The sequence below is a fragment of the Solenopsis invicta genome, chromosome 14 (genome assembly GCF_016802725.1).
Source record: "Solenopsis invicta isolate M01_SB chromosome 14, UNIL_Sinv_3.0, whole genome shotgun sequence".
In the NCBI taxonomy this organism is placed as follows: Eukaryota; Metazoa; Arthropoda; class Insecta; order Hymenoptera; family Formicidae; genus Solenopsis; species Solenopsis invicta.
In genome coordinates, this window is record NC_052677.1 from 14,294,040 (window position 1) to 14,312,728 (window position 18,689).

General features: G+C 46.8%; 1 protein-coding gene across 2 annotated transcripts in view; it reads right to left on the reverse strand.

Annotated features, from left to right (window-relative positions):
- Positions 1-1,250: 1,250 nt before the first annotated feature.
- Positions 1,251-18,689, reverse strand: part of LOC105207784 (mucin-19) — a 247,762-nt gene continuing 230,323 nt past the window's right edge. The window contains exons 5-6 of one of the 2 annotated variants that reach the window (XM_026132306.2): positions 5,011-7,816; positions 4,505-4,888 (exon numbers count right to left, since the gene is read on the reverse strand). In XM_026132306.2, coding sequence (XP_025988091.2) covers positions 4,713-4,888; positions 5,011-7,816 — 2,982 coding nt within the window. In that variant the 3' untranslated portion in view covers positions 4,505-4,712. Of the gene's footprint in view, positions 7,817-18,689 lie in introns of both variants that reach the window. The other variant, XM_026132305.2, reaches the window with a different exon arrangement.

An 18,689-nucleotide genomic window follows, 5' to 3' on the forward strand; every position in this document is an offset into this window, starting at 1 on the left:
TTGCGAAGGGAATTTTAGCGTGACAATGGCGAAGTTATTGGCGGAGCGGTCTGAGCTGTCAAGCCCTAAGGAGGGAGGCCCTTCAGGTCGATCTGCAAACATGTAATCGTTTGTCAAGAGTTTACGATAAGAGACATAATTAGCTGCTCTCGCGCCCGATACGAAATATTATAATTGCAGTCTTCCAACAATCCCTCATCCATCGTGTCGCTATTTAATTTGAAAAAAAGTTTCACTTTATTGGCTTATAACATTCCCAACACACTAACGTACTTTGATTGTAAGAGAAAAAATTATTTGATTCAAATAAATATATTATTAATATTATTCAAATATTATTCAAATATTCTATTTTGTACATGCAGTAATTTTTATTACAAACAAGTAATATTTACTTTTGTAAAATTTAAATAAGTTATTTGAATAGTACTGATAACATACCTGTATTTATTTAAATCAAATTTTTTTCAGTGTAAATTATAATATTATTCTTTCCTAGCACATTAAATCTTTTTAATTAAAAAAAAAATTACACTTTACATGAAAACAAGTGCAAGTTCTTTCAATGGATGTAGAAATGATGTTAATACCATAATGTGTTGAATAAAATTGAATTGATGAAAGTTTCATTTCGTGCACATATATAGTAGATACATGTAAATTGTATATCACGTAATCGTAAATATTTGTAGCGAACTCAAATGTTGAGCTAGCCACAGAGCCATTGAGACTCGGATTCCTCCGTCGTATCGCGAATGTGATTCTTCTCGAGAACAACCCTTCCATCCAAGGGAGATTCCTTTCTTCATGGGACTCTAGCGGATTAGTAGGCGTGCACGTGCACGCCCGCGAGATTCTCTGATAAACGATCCGACATCACTGGCAAAGGAAGGATCTTCTTTCCGCGAAAACGAGGTCGACCCACGTTAGAACGCGTGGGCGTGGTAAAGTTCCCTTTTTTTTTATTTTTGCACGCGCGGACGTATCTGTTCCTGTCTCGCAAGCTCGACGAAGTGCTGCCCACTCTTTCGTCAAGGTGGAAACAGAGATATAAATCTAGATCGCCCGCTCGAGCGATAATTTTTTTTCCAAAAACTTCTTCCGCGAATGTCCTATTTTTTAATAAAAGAAATATTAAATTTGTATTTTCTATAAATAAATAATGAGCACGCGCACGAAGCGGCATTTGAAATTCTTATCAATAAGACAAGAGCAGGAAAGGGGTAAGGAAGAACGCACGTACGCGAGGGTTAATTTTGATAGGTATTTATTTTCATAATGATGAGTGTGTTCTTTATAATCGATCTATAATATACATCGTAGCATTCGGTTTATACATAATTACAATTGTAAATCTCGCTCGCACTTAATGCGTAATAGTAGTAGGGTTTCGTCGTGTGTGTCGCGGGAAAAGAGGGAACTTCGCTCGCTCTCTTGGGAGGCGGAAATGCAAAAACGTAGGATCGAAGGCTCGTAGAAAAACGCGCTGCGCGTCTGTTTTTACGCGTAGGCGTACGTTCCCGAAGAACATTTCGTGCGCGCCGCGACATCGATGCGCACCGCCAAATTATATTTATATATATATATTTATATATATATTCATTTATTTATATTTATTTATATATGTATAGATACGAAAATAAAGTATATATGTACAACCAAATCGTCTCATGGGAGAAGTTCGCGCTCTCGTTCGATTTCGGAATTGATGCCGGATGATTTTCTTCTTCAACAACGTAACGATGAGAGCGAACCTCCGGCGCCAATTGATTCGCCACGTAAAAACGACAACGCGATTTTACAAGTCCTAGAGGAGGAAGTTACTCGCGGCAGTGCCCGCTACTGGCCGCTCGGGTACAGTGTTTCGATGTATACATGTATGTGTGTGTTTTGTGTGCTGTATGCATGTATGTTTCGTGTATGGGATTCCTAGGGAACAATAAATAAAATCTATCTATTCTCATTTACCTAGCGCGAGACGCCGTCGCTTTGATTTGCTGGTCGATCCACTCGTCTATATCCGTGCCGAACGCCCGACCGTCCCCATCTCTTCAGCCTTCGAGCTCTCGAGGGTGCAGATCCCTCTCCTTAAACTAAGATTGCATTTCCTTCTAGCTGCCGTCGTCGCGACGTGACACGCGTCGCTCTCCTTCTTCTCTTCCCTCTCGGCAAAGTGCATCGGCTCTCCCCCTCCTCACATTTACAAAACTAATCGTCGTTAACCGCGTCGCGTCGGGCGCGCGTTGGTACAACTTAGTCACGATATAGTTACGCATTTACACCGAAAGGTACTATGTCTGTTTATTATATACAGCGGTAGTAATTGGTTACTGGTTAAATAGTGGCGTTATTCGCTAACGTTACGTTATCACAACGACGATGAAATTAGCCCTTCGGGATCGGGGGCACCGCGCCTTCAGTCCGCTCTTCTAACGCTTTCGTCCTTCGTCCTCGCCCCCTCCGACGACCCTCTCTCTGTCACCCCTGATTATGTTAAATTAATCCCGACGATCGCGGACAGACGAATTGACACGCGGATTTATCGCGAATTCAACAGTTCGCCATGCTCCGTCGTTGATTTCTTGGCGTCGCGCTCGTGGAAATGATCGCACGCCACGCGAACGTGGAGATCTTCAAAGTCAGGCAGTTTAGTCGAGTCCTAAACTTCTACGCCAGCCAGTGCTTACAATGCGACTCTTCATAACAGTACGAAAGGGATATATTACGAGTACATTCGCGCGCTACACTATGCGCTCGATCTTTAATTAAATCAAGAGAATCAGACGTCATCGAAAATCTTTTTTTCAAAATTCAGTGTTCTCATCGAGTAGACTTCATAAAGAAACCAGTTTCAATACAATGCAATAAAATAAAAATTAGTAATTTTAATTTTTTTTTACATGACTTCTCAAATCTTACATAATTTTTTTTATGAAGATAAGTTATTTAAAAATTACTATCCTTCATTATATTGTTTCTTTGTAATTAAAGGAAGCGGAATTCTTATTTCTACATTTAATTAACATTCTAAAATGTCAATTAAATGTAGAAATAAGAATTTTTGTTTGAAGTAGCATAAAATTAATACATTAAGTAAATAAATTATGCATCAAATTAATAAATAATTCGTTTTTCTCTTGGATGTCATAAGTAATCAAATATTTATGTAGATTTTAAATTTTGCAATTTTACATTAAAATTCTAAATCTAATTTTACTCAGAAAGCAAAAAAAGAGTATAAACGTTTTGTGCTACGTAATCCGTACGTCGCTAAAGCACATATTCTGGCTGAAATAAAAATTCCATACAATTGCTTTCATTCCTTTTAAAAAGTTTACTTTCAGAAGTGTGCGTTTTTAAAAATTCTCTTGATTTAATAATTGCTTCATCATTGCTACAAATTCAAAATTTGCATTCTTTAAATTTTTGCACGACTTTAATTCGATTAATCGAGCAAGATAAAGCGGCAACGCGCGACTTTTACCGTCATTTGCGACAACGCGCGAAATCGAGATTTCCAAATTGACTAGATTAGCCTAACAAACTCGCGTGTTGCGATCTGACGTATAAATCTGAGAAATAAGAAAAACTGGCAGGCAAATATTACCGCATTGGAACTGGCTCTCGTTCACTCCATGGGCAGGCGCTGATCAACGAGATCGCTTCATGTCGACCACGTTGATGGTCGATCATTCCGTACACACTCTGCTCGATATTGCACGTTTTTATGCACGTTCCAATAGAACGTTCGAATAGGACACCGGAGCGTGCCTCATTCGTAGGGAAGATCGCGTCTAGGTCTGCCGATCCTAGTCAAAAAGAGATCATCGGTGATCGATCGGTCAAATTGAATCGCCGAGTTAGGATTTTGGCATCACAGTAAAGGATAATAATCGTGTCCGCGACCGCAGAACGAGATTGGTCACGAACCGCTGCTGGTAGACAGGATCGGCAGGTCGCGATGGGCCTGGGGGTCTCTGGAATGCGCATCCCGTACAGCTCGGGAACCGAAGACGCGCTCGCAGCCGGGTACAGTGCATCTGGCTTCTTCCTTACGATCGTCCGAGCCCGGCGAGGACACGGGCGAACCTGAGACGGACGCGTGCCTGTTGCCCTGTTCCTGGGTCAGTCTCGTCAGATGATTCAAATGCTGATGAGTGAGGCCGTTCAGACCGGCAAGGTGAGAAGCGAACGAGGACAGACCCGGGAACGTGGCACCAAGATGCGGCGGCAGCAAGAGCGGGTGCGGTGGTGGTATCCGAGCCGCCAGGTCAACCGCGGACGGCAATCCGGGTGCTAAGGGGTACGCGCCCAACGCGCCGATACTAGCATCCGCATACAACCTTGCCAGAAACTCGTTGTGCAGCAACGGGTTCATCTGATTGTGAGGGTCATCCACGCGTGGCGACAGACTCGGCGGCAAGCTGGAGGAAAGTGGCGGGCTCGACGAGGTCGATAGCAATTTTCGGTGCAGATTGAGATTCGCCGAGTGGCGATCGCGAGATCGTTTCGAGGGGAAAGCCGCGTTACAGCCGTCCACGCTGCAGCGATGCATCAGTTTGAGGTGGACATTTTGATAGTGGGTCTTGACACCAAAGTGATTCTGAAAGACCTTGCCACAGGCGGTGCAACGGCGTGGATTTTCACGGTCGAGTGGTACTTCCTGGGTGCTGACGAAGCCACCGTTCTCGTAACGTGCGTACGTGATCAGGCTATTGTCCGTATCCATGGCCGCTGTGGAGGGTGAGGCGCTGGATGAACGAGAGCCATGTGAGGAGTTGTCCATGGTGATCTCCTGGTGGTTCGTGAGGCTGATAGGGCTGGTAGAGCCGCGGCCAGACCTCGAAGCCACCCGCTGCGTCTCGGCGTACGGCATCGCGCATCGACCCTGCGACAAGGACTCGAGTTGACGCAAAGTGTTGGTCGAGGAGTCGTGGGAGAGGTCGTCGGCTGTCGTCGGACGGCTGTCGACCGAGCTCGGGGCACGGGGGGGATCATCGGGACGCTCACCTTCTTGATTGCGCAGCGCGTCGTCCACCTCTTCCTCCTCATCATCCTCCTCCTCGACTTCCTCCATGGGCTCATCATCGTCGTCCTCCTCGTCCTCCTGGTGCTCCTCGTTGCTCGTCGGCCTCCGTTCCTCCTGCGTCACCTCGGCGGATTCTTTTTTCGCGATCGTCTCGTCTTTCGTCCTCGTCGTCTCGTCACTTTCCGCGCTCAATCGTCGATCTTTCTGCTCCGACAACGTCGCATCAGGGTCTTTCGACGTCGTCGTCGTCGTCGTTGTCGTCGACGTCGTCGTCGCCACCGCCGCCGCCGCCGCAGTTGTTGCCCCGCTCGACGTTGTGCTCGACGACGGCGTGTTGTCGATCTTTGGTTCCGGGGTGATCTGTCGTTTTGGCGATTTGACCGAGCTCGCCCTCGAGCTTAAGTCACGCGGCTCGTCCTGAGGTAGCTCCTCTGTGTTGTCTTGAGAGGAGAGGGTATCACGTCGATTGCTAGCCGTCGCCTCGCGCTCTCTATTGCCGGTGTCTGGAGAGCGCGAGTTTGACTCGCGATCATGAAAGCCACCTTTTTGGTTTCTCGGCGAGCCAGGGAGCATCTTTCGTTCCTCCGCCTCAAGCCTGGACATCGACATGTCCTCTGGCTGATTTTGAAATTCTGCTATTGGTGCAACGATACCATCCGACAGACACCGTCGTTGAATTCGTTGCTCTTCGTCATTGGAGGAATCGCCATCGGTAGATGAGGAGTGCACTTCCGCCGGCACAGCGCACCTCGTGGGATGCTGGGATTTTCTCTTGCGCACACCCCGGTTGTGGAAGGAACTCGAATTGAGCGAATGTTGGTTCACGGAGAAGGGCTGCTGATCGACCGTGCTTATCGAATCGTTGTCCTCGTTGCTGTCGGGATTGCTAGCGAGGTCTTCGTCGGCGGTATCACCAAAGTAGAGCTTCGGCCGCTTCGCCAGACTGAAGTCGGCCGGCTGCTCGTCGTCGTCGGCACGCAACGGTTGCAACCTCGACGGTAGATTGCTGGTGTCGTCTTCCGCAACCACGACAATACCACCGTCGTCGTCATCGTCGTCCTCTTCACCTTCCGGTATTACGGACGATGCCTGGGTGGATGGCGAAACTGCACTGATGGACGTACCGCCACCAGAATACGAACCTCGCGCCGGCGTCGTGGTCGTAGTCGCCGCGACACTCGACATCGGCACTGGCATCGTCGTCGAGGCTGTGGTCGTCGACAGACACGTGCCCACTGACATTCTCTGCTGCAACGCTTCGTCGTACGGTCTACCCTGGCCCGCTTGCGTGGATGACAAATCCAAATGCTTAAAGTCCAGTGCGCACAGCGACGCCGGAGAACGGAGATCTGGCGGCGGCGTGAGCAACGGAAAGGAGCCAAAGGGCAGGTGATTCAGTCCGGTAGCGGGTACCGGGAGTCCCACCTGCGGCGGCAGTACCAAGGCGTGTGCCATAGACGAGCGACCGTCGTGTGGAGAGATCTTGCGACGCAAATGTGGCGAGTGCAGCTTTGGATTCGGATTCGCGCTGTGTCGGTTGCGCGACCTGCGCGAGCTGAACATCATGCTGCAACCCTTCACAGTGCATTGGTGCATCTCGCGCAAGTGTACCGCGCTGAAATGTATCTTTAGGGCACCTTTGTCGCAGAAGGTTTTTAGGCAAACATTGCACTGCACGCGTTTCTTGCCAGTGGTGGGATTGATGAAAGGTGTACCGAGATTCGGCGGCATGTTCGCGGCAGAGCTCCATTGGCTGCCTGGTCGCTTGCCAGGAGAGTGCGGTTTCCTGCCAGGTATACCGGGTGGCCTACCCAACGGCGTGGCCTGAAGCGATAACGGCGGTGGATGCCGCTGCTCGCAGGAAATTGCGTGTTTCGACATAGCAGAGTCTCGTCGGCTGAGGTTCAACGCGCTGTCGGAATTCTCTTCGTCGTCCTCGTCTTCCTCCGAGCCAAACTCGCTGCTCTTTTCACCGCCGCTATGTACGTCCGCGGACATGGTTAGCCCGCCGACGATGCCACCGGGCGATTTACCCATCGGTGGTGGCGGGAAGTGCGTCGGGAAGCTTGGTGGTAACGCTCCGGAGGAGACCGCGCCGGAGGAGACCGCGACCGAGAGCGGGTGACCGAAGGTCAACGCCGACGAAGAGACCGGGGCGACCGGCATATGCGGCCTTTGCAACTGCGCGGATGAATGATGAGGCGGACTGTGGGGACTCTGTGGATTTCTCATGGATTTTCGATTTTGCAAAAGTTGTTCCGCGGATGGCGGTGGCGGCGGCAACGGTGGGAACGCCGGCAATCCGAGAGTACCCAGCTTCCGAAAGTCGAACGGTTGCATGCTCTGTAGTCGATTCAACGGCGACACCGTTAGATGCGAGTCTAGGGAACGCGGAGGTGAGTTCGCTCTACTGGTGATACTGCCATGGTGATTCGCCGTCGAATAGTGCTTCTGTGCCGTTGGCGACATCGAGGGATGCGAGATCGACGACGACGACGATGGCGGCGGCGGTGGAGGTGGTAATGGGTGTGGTAGCCGGGAACCTGGTGGCGGTAAGCCACAATGGAGCATGTGCAACGGGGGCGGCAGATGTGCTAGTGGCATCGTCGGTGGCGAAGGTCGTCTGCTCGGTGACATAGCATCCGTACCCGGCGTTCCGGCGGCCAGCAGCAGCTGCTGCACAAACGGACGCGTCTCGGCGAACCTGAGGAACTGCTGCAGGACCAGCGGTTCCTCCTCAGCCGAGCAGATACTCCATCGGTCCAGCACCGGGCCGTTCTGCGAGTCCTGAGAACAGAAAACGAAAGAAATTGCCTCTTAAAACTTGAACAAACCGTTTTGTCGCGATCATGCGTCAAAATAGTTGCAGTTATGCAGTCATTTATTTATTTGGAAAATTGCGTTAACAACAATTATACTATTCTATTCAAGTTTTTAGTTATAACAAATTAAATACATATATATTATATGTATTTAAAAAAAAACAATTTTGAAAACTTCATAGAATTATAATATAACATAATAAAACGAAGGACAGAATTTTTTCCGCGAAGCGGTTTTCTACGACATTCTTCGTAGCGTTCGTAAACCGTCGCTACTCACGATTACACTGTTTAGCCTATGCGGGAAATTACGTAAATGCGCAAATCACGCGGTAAAGAACACGCGATATTGTCGATCAATTCGCACAGCCGCCGACGGTAGACGGGGAACGTTTATCTTTATTCGACCGTAATTATACGCCGCGATAAAAAAAAAAAATGCTTCCTATATTGTCAACCGCAGAAGGTCACGCGTCCCGTTCGCGTTCCGTTACTTTTGTGAAATGGAATCGCGCAAAAAACGGCTGATAAATAAAAAGGTTTGATTGATGACGCTTAATGTAGCGGGTAATTAGTTCTGCTTCGCCTGTTAGCCAAGCGAGATTGCACTTAAACGCGTTAAGGATTTAACCTTGCATCCCGGCGGATATGTATACATACTCTCGATCTGTCTTCCTCTCTCGCGTACCTACTATTAACGATCCGCTTTTTTGCGGATCGAGTTTTAGCGATTTGTCATTACGCTCCGCTGAAAACCTGAGCGACATGGATAATCCGACCCCGCGGCACGAATTCCGAAGTCAGTCTCGGAATCAATTTGTTTTTCGCTAGAAGCCAAGGGGTTTTCTCGGAAATGTAAGGGTAATAGTCATGAAGATGGATTACTGTTAAATGCGATTATGGTAATGCATCGAAAATTATTTTGATTCGATAAAGAATTAAGAATTGTATATAAAACGTTTCATGCACGAATGCCACTCTGGGCTGCTCGCGATTCCTTTTGTTCCAACTGGATAAACGTTGCGGAAAGCAGCGGATGTTCCCTGTTTCTCCGTCGCGGAGACTAGGCCTCGCGCGATCATGTTACTTGACAAAGGTCAAACTTTTCGTCTCGGCCTCTCTCGGTGAGATACGCATCCTGCCGAGAGGAACATTAAATCTGGCGGCGCGCTTTCGACGTTCCACACGGACGTCACGTATCGCGCTGGTGTGGAGTCACGGCTTCTTATAAATTCAGGGTGGCCGTGTATATAGAGCGCAAGTTTGTCTCTCTTTCTCTCTCTTTCTCTCTCGCTCTTTCTCGCCTCGCAGCTTGTATATTTACGCATACCGACGGCAGCTCGACGTAACGCAGGACGCCCAGCGCCGCGACGCTTTTCGCGCTCGCGTCCCGTTGTATATTTCTTTAAGCACGCGCACGCGCCTCTGTATATATCGCACGCATACGGCCGGAGAACGAGAGACGCACTCGTCGGCGGACGGACACACCGCCGTGTGACCGCCGGCCGCCACTCCGGATTCGATCGCGGGAACGACGTCGTTATTTTTCGCCCCGGGCCAACCGCAAAAATAAAGAATGTCGGGCGAATTGCCGGCGATCGCGCCGGCAGATATAATAGGCGCTGCCACGAAGTTTTTGTTCTCCCTGATAGAATCGATTCGGCGCTGTCATGGTATTCGACTGGCACCACAGTCACGCGGAGCTGTTTGTAAAGCATTCTCCCTTTTCTTTCTTTTTTCTTTTTGTAAAATAAACACTATCTGTATAAATTGTATAAAAAACGATACAGTTGCGTACATAGGTATTCTGAAATTTTGATCGATTTAATAAGAAAAGAAGACACGCGTGTTCAAATTGATCACAAAGAAACTGAGAAGATCGAGCGGCGGTTGATAGTATCGAACAGCTACCAAAATCTAAAAATAATCACGAAAGCGATGCCAATATATAATATTATATAAACGGACGACGTATCGGCTAACAAATAATTCTGTATTTCGCTGGATTATCACGCGTCCGTGTGAAATGAGTAAATGGGAGATTTAAATGAAGAATTCAATTTACGAGAGGCAAAAATTAATTTTCCATAAAAATGTTAAACGACGCTCGCGCGACAAGCGGCGCACGGTATTGAAACAACGCGCAAGATAATTGAAAGCATATGGATAGAGAGACAATGAATAACGCTCGCAAACGTACCGCTACGTTACATACTGCAATTTTCCGATTTTTATTCACGCCGCGGCGCTAATTCAAACCTCACGCGGCGGCGACAGCTGTGACCGTCGCGTATGCGTCGCGCATTATTTTCCCTTAGGAGATCGCATAGATTATCGCCTGATGAGGCGAGAGTAATGTCACACCGTTTCTCATCTCGTGTCCGCGACTGCAACGCGACGACGACGTTTACCTCGCGCGCATTGCCACTACACGATACGACGCTCTCTCCCTCAGCCTTCGCGCAATTTAACCATTTTTTACGCGCATTGTGATCTCCGCGCGCGGGAATTTGCCACACCGTTCTTTCGCGCGTTATCCATCTTCTCCCGTCGATCACCGGGGCGACAAAATCCGTGCTGCGCAACGGTATCTCGCTCTATTGAAAGTTACGTAAATTGCCTGACACGCAGTGCTAATTGAACGTATACAAGATGCGGGATTCCGCAATTCGATTCCGTTAGCATAATTTCGTTGTGATTCGCGAGAAACTCTTTACCTTGCAAACCTCTTGACTTCTCGAAGATATGATGAAGACACCTTCGTTCCGCGAAGAGTGGATAGTCGCGTAGATACGCGTGTATCTAAAACTCGTCAAAGTTGCAATCGTTTCGATTTTTGTTTTTAAATTGCTCATATAATCGTTACTAGTAAATTTCCAAATTCGAGAAAAAAAAAATAAGGACGTGTGCTAGAGTCTCGAGAGTCTTTACATCACGATCCTCCACTTCACGCGTCCATCATTTCCGGCGGCTGTCGATCCTCGAGAGGCGGCCTATCGAAGGCCGTGGATGCTTTTCCCATAGATTCCCTATTTCACGAAGGATTCGACGATGCGCGCGTCGCCGTTTCTGCCACGTCCGCGCCATACACACGTGCGTGACGTTCGGCAGGCAGAAGATTGGAAAAAAAAGGGTTCCGCGAAGCGCTTAAACGCGCTTCTCTCCTCGTCCTTACGTGAAAGGACCCGGACGGTCGTGTCTGAGAACGCAAGACTACCGTGTACCGTGGGACTCGAATTTTAATCCCGCACGCGAATGAGGCCCGCCGCTCCGACAGCACTCGACCTTCCCTCCCATCTCTCTCTCTCTCTCTCTCCCTCTCTTCTTCGCCATCTCCTCCGAATTCCGCGGCATGGAATTTCGCCGTTCCGTGTGCTCCCGCGTGTCCGATGGGACGCGAAATGAGTGTAGGCGAGGTCGCTGTATCGTGATGAAAAACGAGGAAAACTGAAGAAACCTCATTACCTCCGGAATACACTCGAGCCTTAGTAATTAAAATAATTATATATAATAGAATTAACAAGATTAAGTAAAATTAGGAAAACTCCTCGCAAATAGAATTAATATTTAAAAGATTGGGAAAATTTCTTTCGACTCTTTTTATACAAAACTTAACATTTACATCTAAAATTAGTTTTTACAGATTAAGAGTTATCTAGTCTATGAACATTTAAATCTCATCACATCTGAATTTCGTATCTGAACATTTTTATTTTAAACAATGCACATCCAATTATATTATGCAAAGGAAGAACAAACCGTTAAATTTATTAATGAGATTTAAAAACTTTTATTTATAAAATATTTCTAAATACCAGCAATGTTTAAAGACTCTCGCCTCTCGTGTAATCACAGATTTTCAATCGGAACTTCGCGAAGATAAATACGACGATTATGCCGGAGTGCGGAACGTACACTCGAAGCTACTTCTATTGTTCAGAAAAAGCTCAAGGGTGCCTTTAATTAAATTTGGATAGGTGTAGTTAATTTAAATAACAACGTGCGCGTCTGAGAGTGCCACGAAACGTGCACGAAAACGCGACGCGCGATCCTGGGAACTTCTGGTGGCTGGTACACGGGAATAAAGGAGGCGTTAAGAACAAGACGCAAACCATTACCGCGTTATTGCATAATGGATAATTACGAGAGTCGGAGAAGTAAGATAAACCTCGTTTTACTTGCTCGCTCATTACGTTTCCCTCAAACCTCGTGTCCCGCGCGTATACGATTCGCGTAATTCCCGCGTCGTTCACGCAATTTTCTGTATATATTGTTTACTCTGTATCATTAGTCGTTAATTGATAACGAGACTGCTATCCCTCGATCATTGAAGAGCAGTAAAAAAAAGAGAGACAATTGACGAGCTGCGCCGAAGAAATTATTGTACCGCGCCAGTTCTTCTAATGCCAAGCAATTGTTTCGAAAAATCACCTGCGCGAACTTGACTCTGCACACGGATAGAATGGGATAATATGATTTTCGAAGAATTTTACTATAATTTTAGTAAGATTTAGTGAAAACAACGTACTCTCTAAATCTCGTAAAGTGAAAAATCGCTCGAACAATCGCATATTATAGGCTTAATTTTTACTGTTTTAAAGTGACGTTTAACTCTGTGAAATTTAAAGATATACATATGTATATGTATATATGATCATGAAATGTATAACAGAATTAAATTTGAGAAAAGGCCAAAAGGTCATAGCGGATTTTAGTGCTCAAATAGAGGTGTGTGAAACAAGCATTTGTGAGACCAAACCGAATTGAATATGTTTGATTTGAATATGAATCGAATTACAATTAAATTTTCCCGGATTTACGTTACATGCTAATTTAAACGTAATAAGATATTTTTAATGACACTGGAGATCCTTTTTAATAGACGAAAGAATTAATTGCAAGAATTTTATAAAATAATTACAAAAAGTAATATGCAAAGTAAAAACTTATGATAATAAGGATATAAATGTAATAATCAAAATGGACGATTGATTCGAAATCGAATCATCGATGATTCAAAGTTCTCGAATTTAAATTCTTGAAATCTTTCAGATTCGAAAAACGAATCGAATTCAAACTATTCGTACACCTCTATGCGCAAATAATGTTTCATGTATTTTATATTATTTTATACACATCTTCGAACTGCATATTTTTATTATTTTTGGTCTTGCAGGGTAGTTCTTAAGTTGAACCAGAATAGTAATATCACAATATTAAACTGAGAGTAGATTTACAATTAGTAAAATTTAGATAAAATTTGATTGAGTTTTAATAAAATTTATGATATAAAATAGTAATATTTTATAATATAATAAATAATAATATTTATAATATAATAAATTTTATAATATAGTTTAGTATTATTTTAATAATTTTGTAATATAAAATAGTTTGGTTAAATTTTGCTAAAATTCTATTAAAATTCTTTAAAGTCCATATTACCCCTTGACTCGATTTTGAGGAAAAATTTTAAGAGAAAATTTACTCCGTATAAAAACGTTTCCTTTTTTTTCTTGTAAATTAAAAAGCGATTATTATGAACGATTTGCATTTGCGGGAATCATTAATTTGTTGAATGTAACGATACTGATTGCAGCGGAGGAGTACGCGGCGCGTCAAGTCCGGATTCAGATTATTCCAGTTCGTGGTGCCATCTGGCGAGGCGGTTGCTTCGGCGCGAAGTACGACGCAGTTTGGTTTTCACCGCGAAAGAAGCGACGGCGCGGGTCGGCGCGATGGCGAAGGAAGAGGAGGAGGCAGCAGAGGAGAAGGAGGAGGAGGAGGAGGAGGAGAAGACGGCGACGGCAATGGCATCCGTGACTGGACACTGCATATGATTTCACGGTAAGTGGGCCCTGTCTTATTCGTGGGTAGAAATCGTAAAGATCTCGCGTGGATATCCGCCGCTAAATTGGATTGCAGCTACTTGCGTCTATCCTCTGTCCTCCTCATCTGTCCGTCTCCCTCGCTCCCTCTGCGTTGTCCCCTTTGACTCACTCCCTCGCGCTCTTTGTCGCGGCCGGTGCGCAACTGCGTCGTTTTATTTCGACTTTACTCACGCGCGCTCGCGCACGCTCTCGTTAGCGATGCGACGAACAAGCGCGACGGACTCGAGGAGAAACCGTCGGCCGGAGCTCGGCCGCCGGCACGTCGTAAAACGCAACCGCGACGCAACGCCTCGGAGTTTCACCGGAGGCGCGATGAGGAAGGCCGGGAAAATGGCGCCTTTCGCGACTTTGCTCGCGCGGCTCTTGGAGATCTTTTTCTATGTCCGTCTCACTCGACTATCGCATGCCAGGAAGGTTCAAATATCTTGCTGCATCCATTCGCGTTCGAAAGTCTTATTAAAATCTAGATTAAGTTGTTGAACTCGGTATCTCGAAATTTGTTGACGCGTTAAACGTGAAATTCCGATTCCTCGACGACTATCTAGACAACGCTCAACCTTCAGCGTCTGAAAAAGAATGCGATAAGCGTGCGAATTCTTACATTGCATTCGAGCCGCAAGTGGAATCCCGTGGACAGCGCTTGCATCACTCTCTGCCGAGATGATAATTTACAACAAGCGCGATCGCGAAACTGCGTGCGGTACGCAATGCGCGTTGATCTATTTTCTGCTTGCGTCATTTTTGTTCCGAGACCCTCTCGCGTAATCGCGCACAAGACTCGCGGCGATACGTCCGACATACGTGACGCTCGGTTATAAACAGCCGCGGCGAATAATTTTCGTACAGACATTAATCGTAAGCGTCGAGTATTGACAAAACCTCGCAGGAACGCGGGCGGTCGTGTCTTACAATAGCATGCCAAACGTATATCGTGAATGCGTAACAAACCGAGAGAGAGAAAGAGATTAAAACTCCAAAAAAGCCAAGAGAGAAAAAAAAGAGAGAGAGAGAGAGAACACTAAATTATTCCGGCCGCAAGCGATTTGATGGCGGGCCGATTGCCATGTACAAAACCGAGGGATGAACAATGTGACTCTGATCGTTCGATCTTGTAAGTTTAACGCTGACATTATCGTAGGATAATTCGCCCGAGGATCGCCTCGGGCGCCGGGGATCTTCGAAACGCATCCACACCCCGAGGCGCATCCTGCGTTCAACGTGTGTCCGTGCGTGTGTGTATGTTCGTCCGAGTCGAAGCGCCATGTGGAACGATTTACATTCGAGACACGTTTCCCGTCGTCCACGAGAACGCGGTGTTCGCGTCTTTCCCGAGCCGGAGACACCGCGGCCAATCGTTGGCGATTAGCCGTATCGCCGCGATCGCAAATGACTAACGGCGCGTTCACCGTTAATACAAATAAACGTTAACGCGTTATTTGATGCATCCGGAATTTTGATACTTCTCGCGCGCACGCGCGCGCGCGCACACACACACACACACACACACACACACACACACACACACACACACACACACACACAACACGTTTCGTCTAACGTCACGTTTTAAGGTTCTCGAGAAAGATGCGAGTAGAAGAGCATTTTGCGCACTTTGAAACTCGCTCCTACAGCTCGCGCTCGTCGTCGGCCAACGCGAAGAAAAGATTTACAGGTAGAGACGCGTTCGTGACTAAATGTATATCTATAAATTTCGCGCGTGCCGTTTTGCTGTTTATTTAGATTTTCGCGAGAAAGGGTCCATGATGTATATCGCTGTGCCGTAGTAGACCCGTGGTGCAAGTGTTGAAGCGGTTCAGCAGAATCATCATTTGTTTCCTTTTCCAGTTTTATTTATACCACTCGAATCGCGCCGTCATCCGCACGAGACGACGGACGGCGGGCCGCGAGAACGTTCGCGATCGCCCCCGATTAACATCTCACAACTCCGCGCATCTCGCTCGATCACGTCCGATAATCTCGTCGTGTTGCCTTTTCAGTCAGAAATCGACTCCGCGCTTCGGTCCCGCGCTCTGTAATTTTTCTCATATTGCCTCGACCGTCCTACATTCCCTCTTCTCTTCTTCTCCTCCGCGATCCCTTCCTGTTTGTCTTCCTCATCGCCGTCATTCCACCTCGATCTTTTCGGTAGCCATGTAAACAGCATGTCGAAGTTTTAATTCGCCAATTGCGCGCAACAGATTTTGCATTTCCGCTCGATGTGATCGACCCGCGCGATGGTCCCTTCTCGTCACTTCTGTCCGCTCCACTCTCATCTGACAAACAGTCTTTGGAGATCGGGGTACCCTCGAATCGTCTCCGCTCGCTCGGGACGCTCTGTAATTTACGGTTTTGGCTCATGCTCCCATCGAGGTGGAGTAATGACAGGTCGATCGGCTCCGGGCTACCATCTTTACCGGTTTCCGATTGCTCCATCCCTTCGTCTACCTTACGTCGCCACTTTCGATTCCTCGCGATGCCCCGCGACAACGATCGCTCCTGGTTCAGGCGATGGCTTTGACGGGTTTTGGTTTCTGAATTGGTGAACCACCGATGAAGGACTCGCTCACCGTCGTCCTTGACGCCTCTGTCTGAATCCAATCGGCGAATGGAGATATTTTGAGAACGACTCGGTAGACGTATATTCGCCGGACTGAACCCCCGAAGAATGCCCCAACTATTCGTAGCGAGAATCTAAATCGATTTCCAGTGCGTAAGTGTGTTTATTAGCAATCGTTAATCTCAATCGTCAGCAATTTAGAGGCATCGCCAATCTTTGTGTAAAATTACGGACGGAGTCGATATTTTTCCGATAGTTATCTTTATTAAATTAAATATAAAAATGTAAAATATAACAGTGATTTCGAAGAATTTCGATAAAAAAATTCACCCTTCGTATATATTTCCAAGAATAATGTCTCTCTAACGAATCTACGTAAAGCGTTCGACTCGTGAAAGGACCTTTGCGATTCGGATACACGATTTCTGTGATTCATGCGTTTACGTTTCCCCTTCAATTTTTATTAATCAGAGGAATGTATCGGTTTTGCGATTCGTGGAAAACTTTCGTTTCTCTCGCAATCGACGCATTCCCAACGATCATCGGCGAGTGTCGGGGAACTCGTCATGCTTCCCAGCCTTTTTACGGATCTTTGGTGCTGAGATACGTGACATCGAAGAGTCGTATAGCTATATGTGTCGATCGTAGATTCCGTAACGTCCGATGACAATAATTTCAGTGACATTCATAAAGTTATTCAAAATTGTTTTTAGCCTGTCCCACAAATATTTCAATCGCACAATTTCGCTCGCGAAATTGCGACACATTAGGAATTTCGATTCCAATTTCATGTAGCTTTCATCTCATTATTATATTCTATCAATAAAATTGGATATTTTATAGGGAAATTGAAACTTGCTGTCAGTAAATATTCATGTTTAATAGAGCCACGAGGAACGATATGTTCGAAATTGATACGTTATTACTTGTCGTCACGCTGTTCGCCAGAGAGTCTGGTTTCCGAGATCCGAGACTCGAGACGCTTATCGTGATGCCAGATATTTTTCCGGTCGCCGATTGAGGATCGTCAGGATGTGGATCCTCTCGACTCGCAACGGCTCGCTCGTAAATCTCGCGCTGCCACGACGCGCAAAGGAGGCGGTTTCGCGTTCCTAAGTTGCCTCTTCCTCCATCGCGGTATCCGTCGTAAAGCTGCAGCCGACCGGGGCTCCTGTAAAATCCCACTTGATTCCGCTTGCGAGAGGCCGGGCCGCTGCAACCGCTTCCGTTGCAGCGGACGAGAGCCGAACAGCGCACGGCTGCAACGTGCGAAATTGGCCTCTACGGTGCGTGGAAACGCTTCTCGTCGACGCATTCAACGGCGATCTCCGTCGCGCATTCAGCGGGCTGTGATTTACCGTTTCCACGTCGCGCACGTTTCGCGCCACAACGACGATCTCCCCTTGTGGAAGGAGCATTCCGACGTGGCGAGCCATAAAGCGGCCCTCGACCGCGAAAACTTTACTAGCGAATAGCAGATGCAAATCCGGAGCGCGGCTCAAGTTCCCGGTTGCTCGCGGATCGTACCGCGGAAACGACACTTGTACGTCATCGATCATGATTAAGAAAGTCTTGTATGCATTCCGACAGCAAATACTCCGCTAAGCGAAGATTTATCTTGACACTATTGCGCCATTGCGCTATGCATCGTGATTCCAGTGTCCCGTGCATTCGAACAAGATAGTTTGGTCAGGAAACACGAAGCACTTTATACAGCGAATAATTTACATACCGAGAGGTAAATCTCCCGTCTCTTACAGATCATGGTGCAGAAATTCTAGGACTCATGACAGAGTTTCTAATAGCGGATCCGCTAGCGGAGCAGGAGGCTCTCTCTCTCTCTCTCCTCTCTCTATCGCGATACAAATTCAGGAAATCTTATGACTCGAGTCACAAAGTAGCGCTCGGTCGCGAATAATTCACGTATCAAAATGCAAATTCGTAGCGGAGCTCAAGTCTCGGCTTCCCGGGAAGCTAGATTGTTCTCCCAACGTGACACTTGCGCACTACGGATCGTGATTCAGGAAGTCTCGCGACTCGGGGAAGTTATTCTGGTAACGAGCCGTAAAGTAGCGCTCGACCGCAAGAAGTTCGCCAGATGTGAAAGAGGATGCAAATTCGTAGCGACCGGTTCAAGTTACTTAATTTCCAATGGACCACCTCTTCGGAACGATGCTTTCGCATCGTAGACGGTAATTAGGGATTAGCGACCTGGTGAAGGTGCCTCTATAATGAGTCATAAAGCAGCATTCGACCGCGAAAATGCTATCAGCGGCTCGAGGAAATGCAAATTCTAAGCGGATGCTCGTATAGTTCTCTAGACTCTAGACCAAACTATCGGGGAATCAAGCGGCTCGAGAATCTCGTGACGTCTCTAATAACAGACTGTG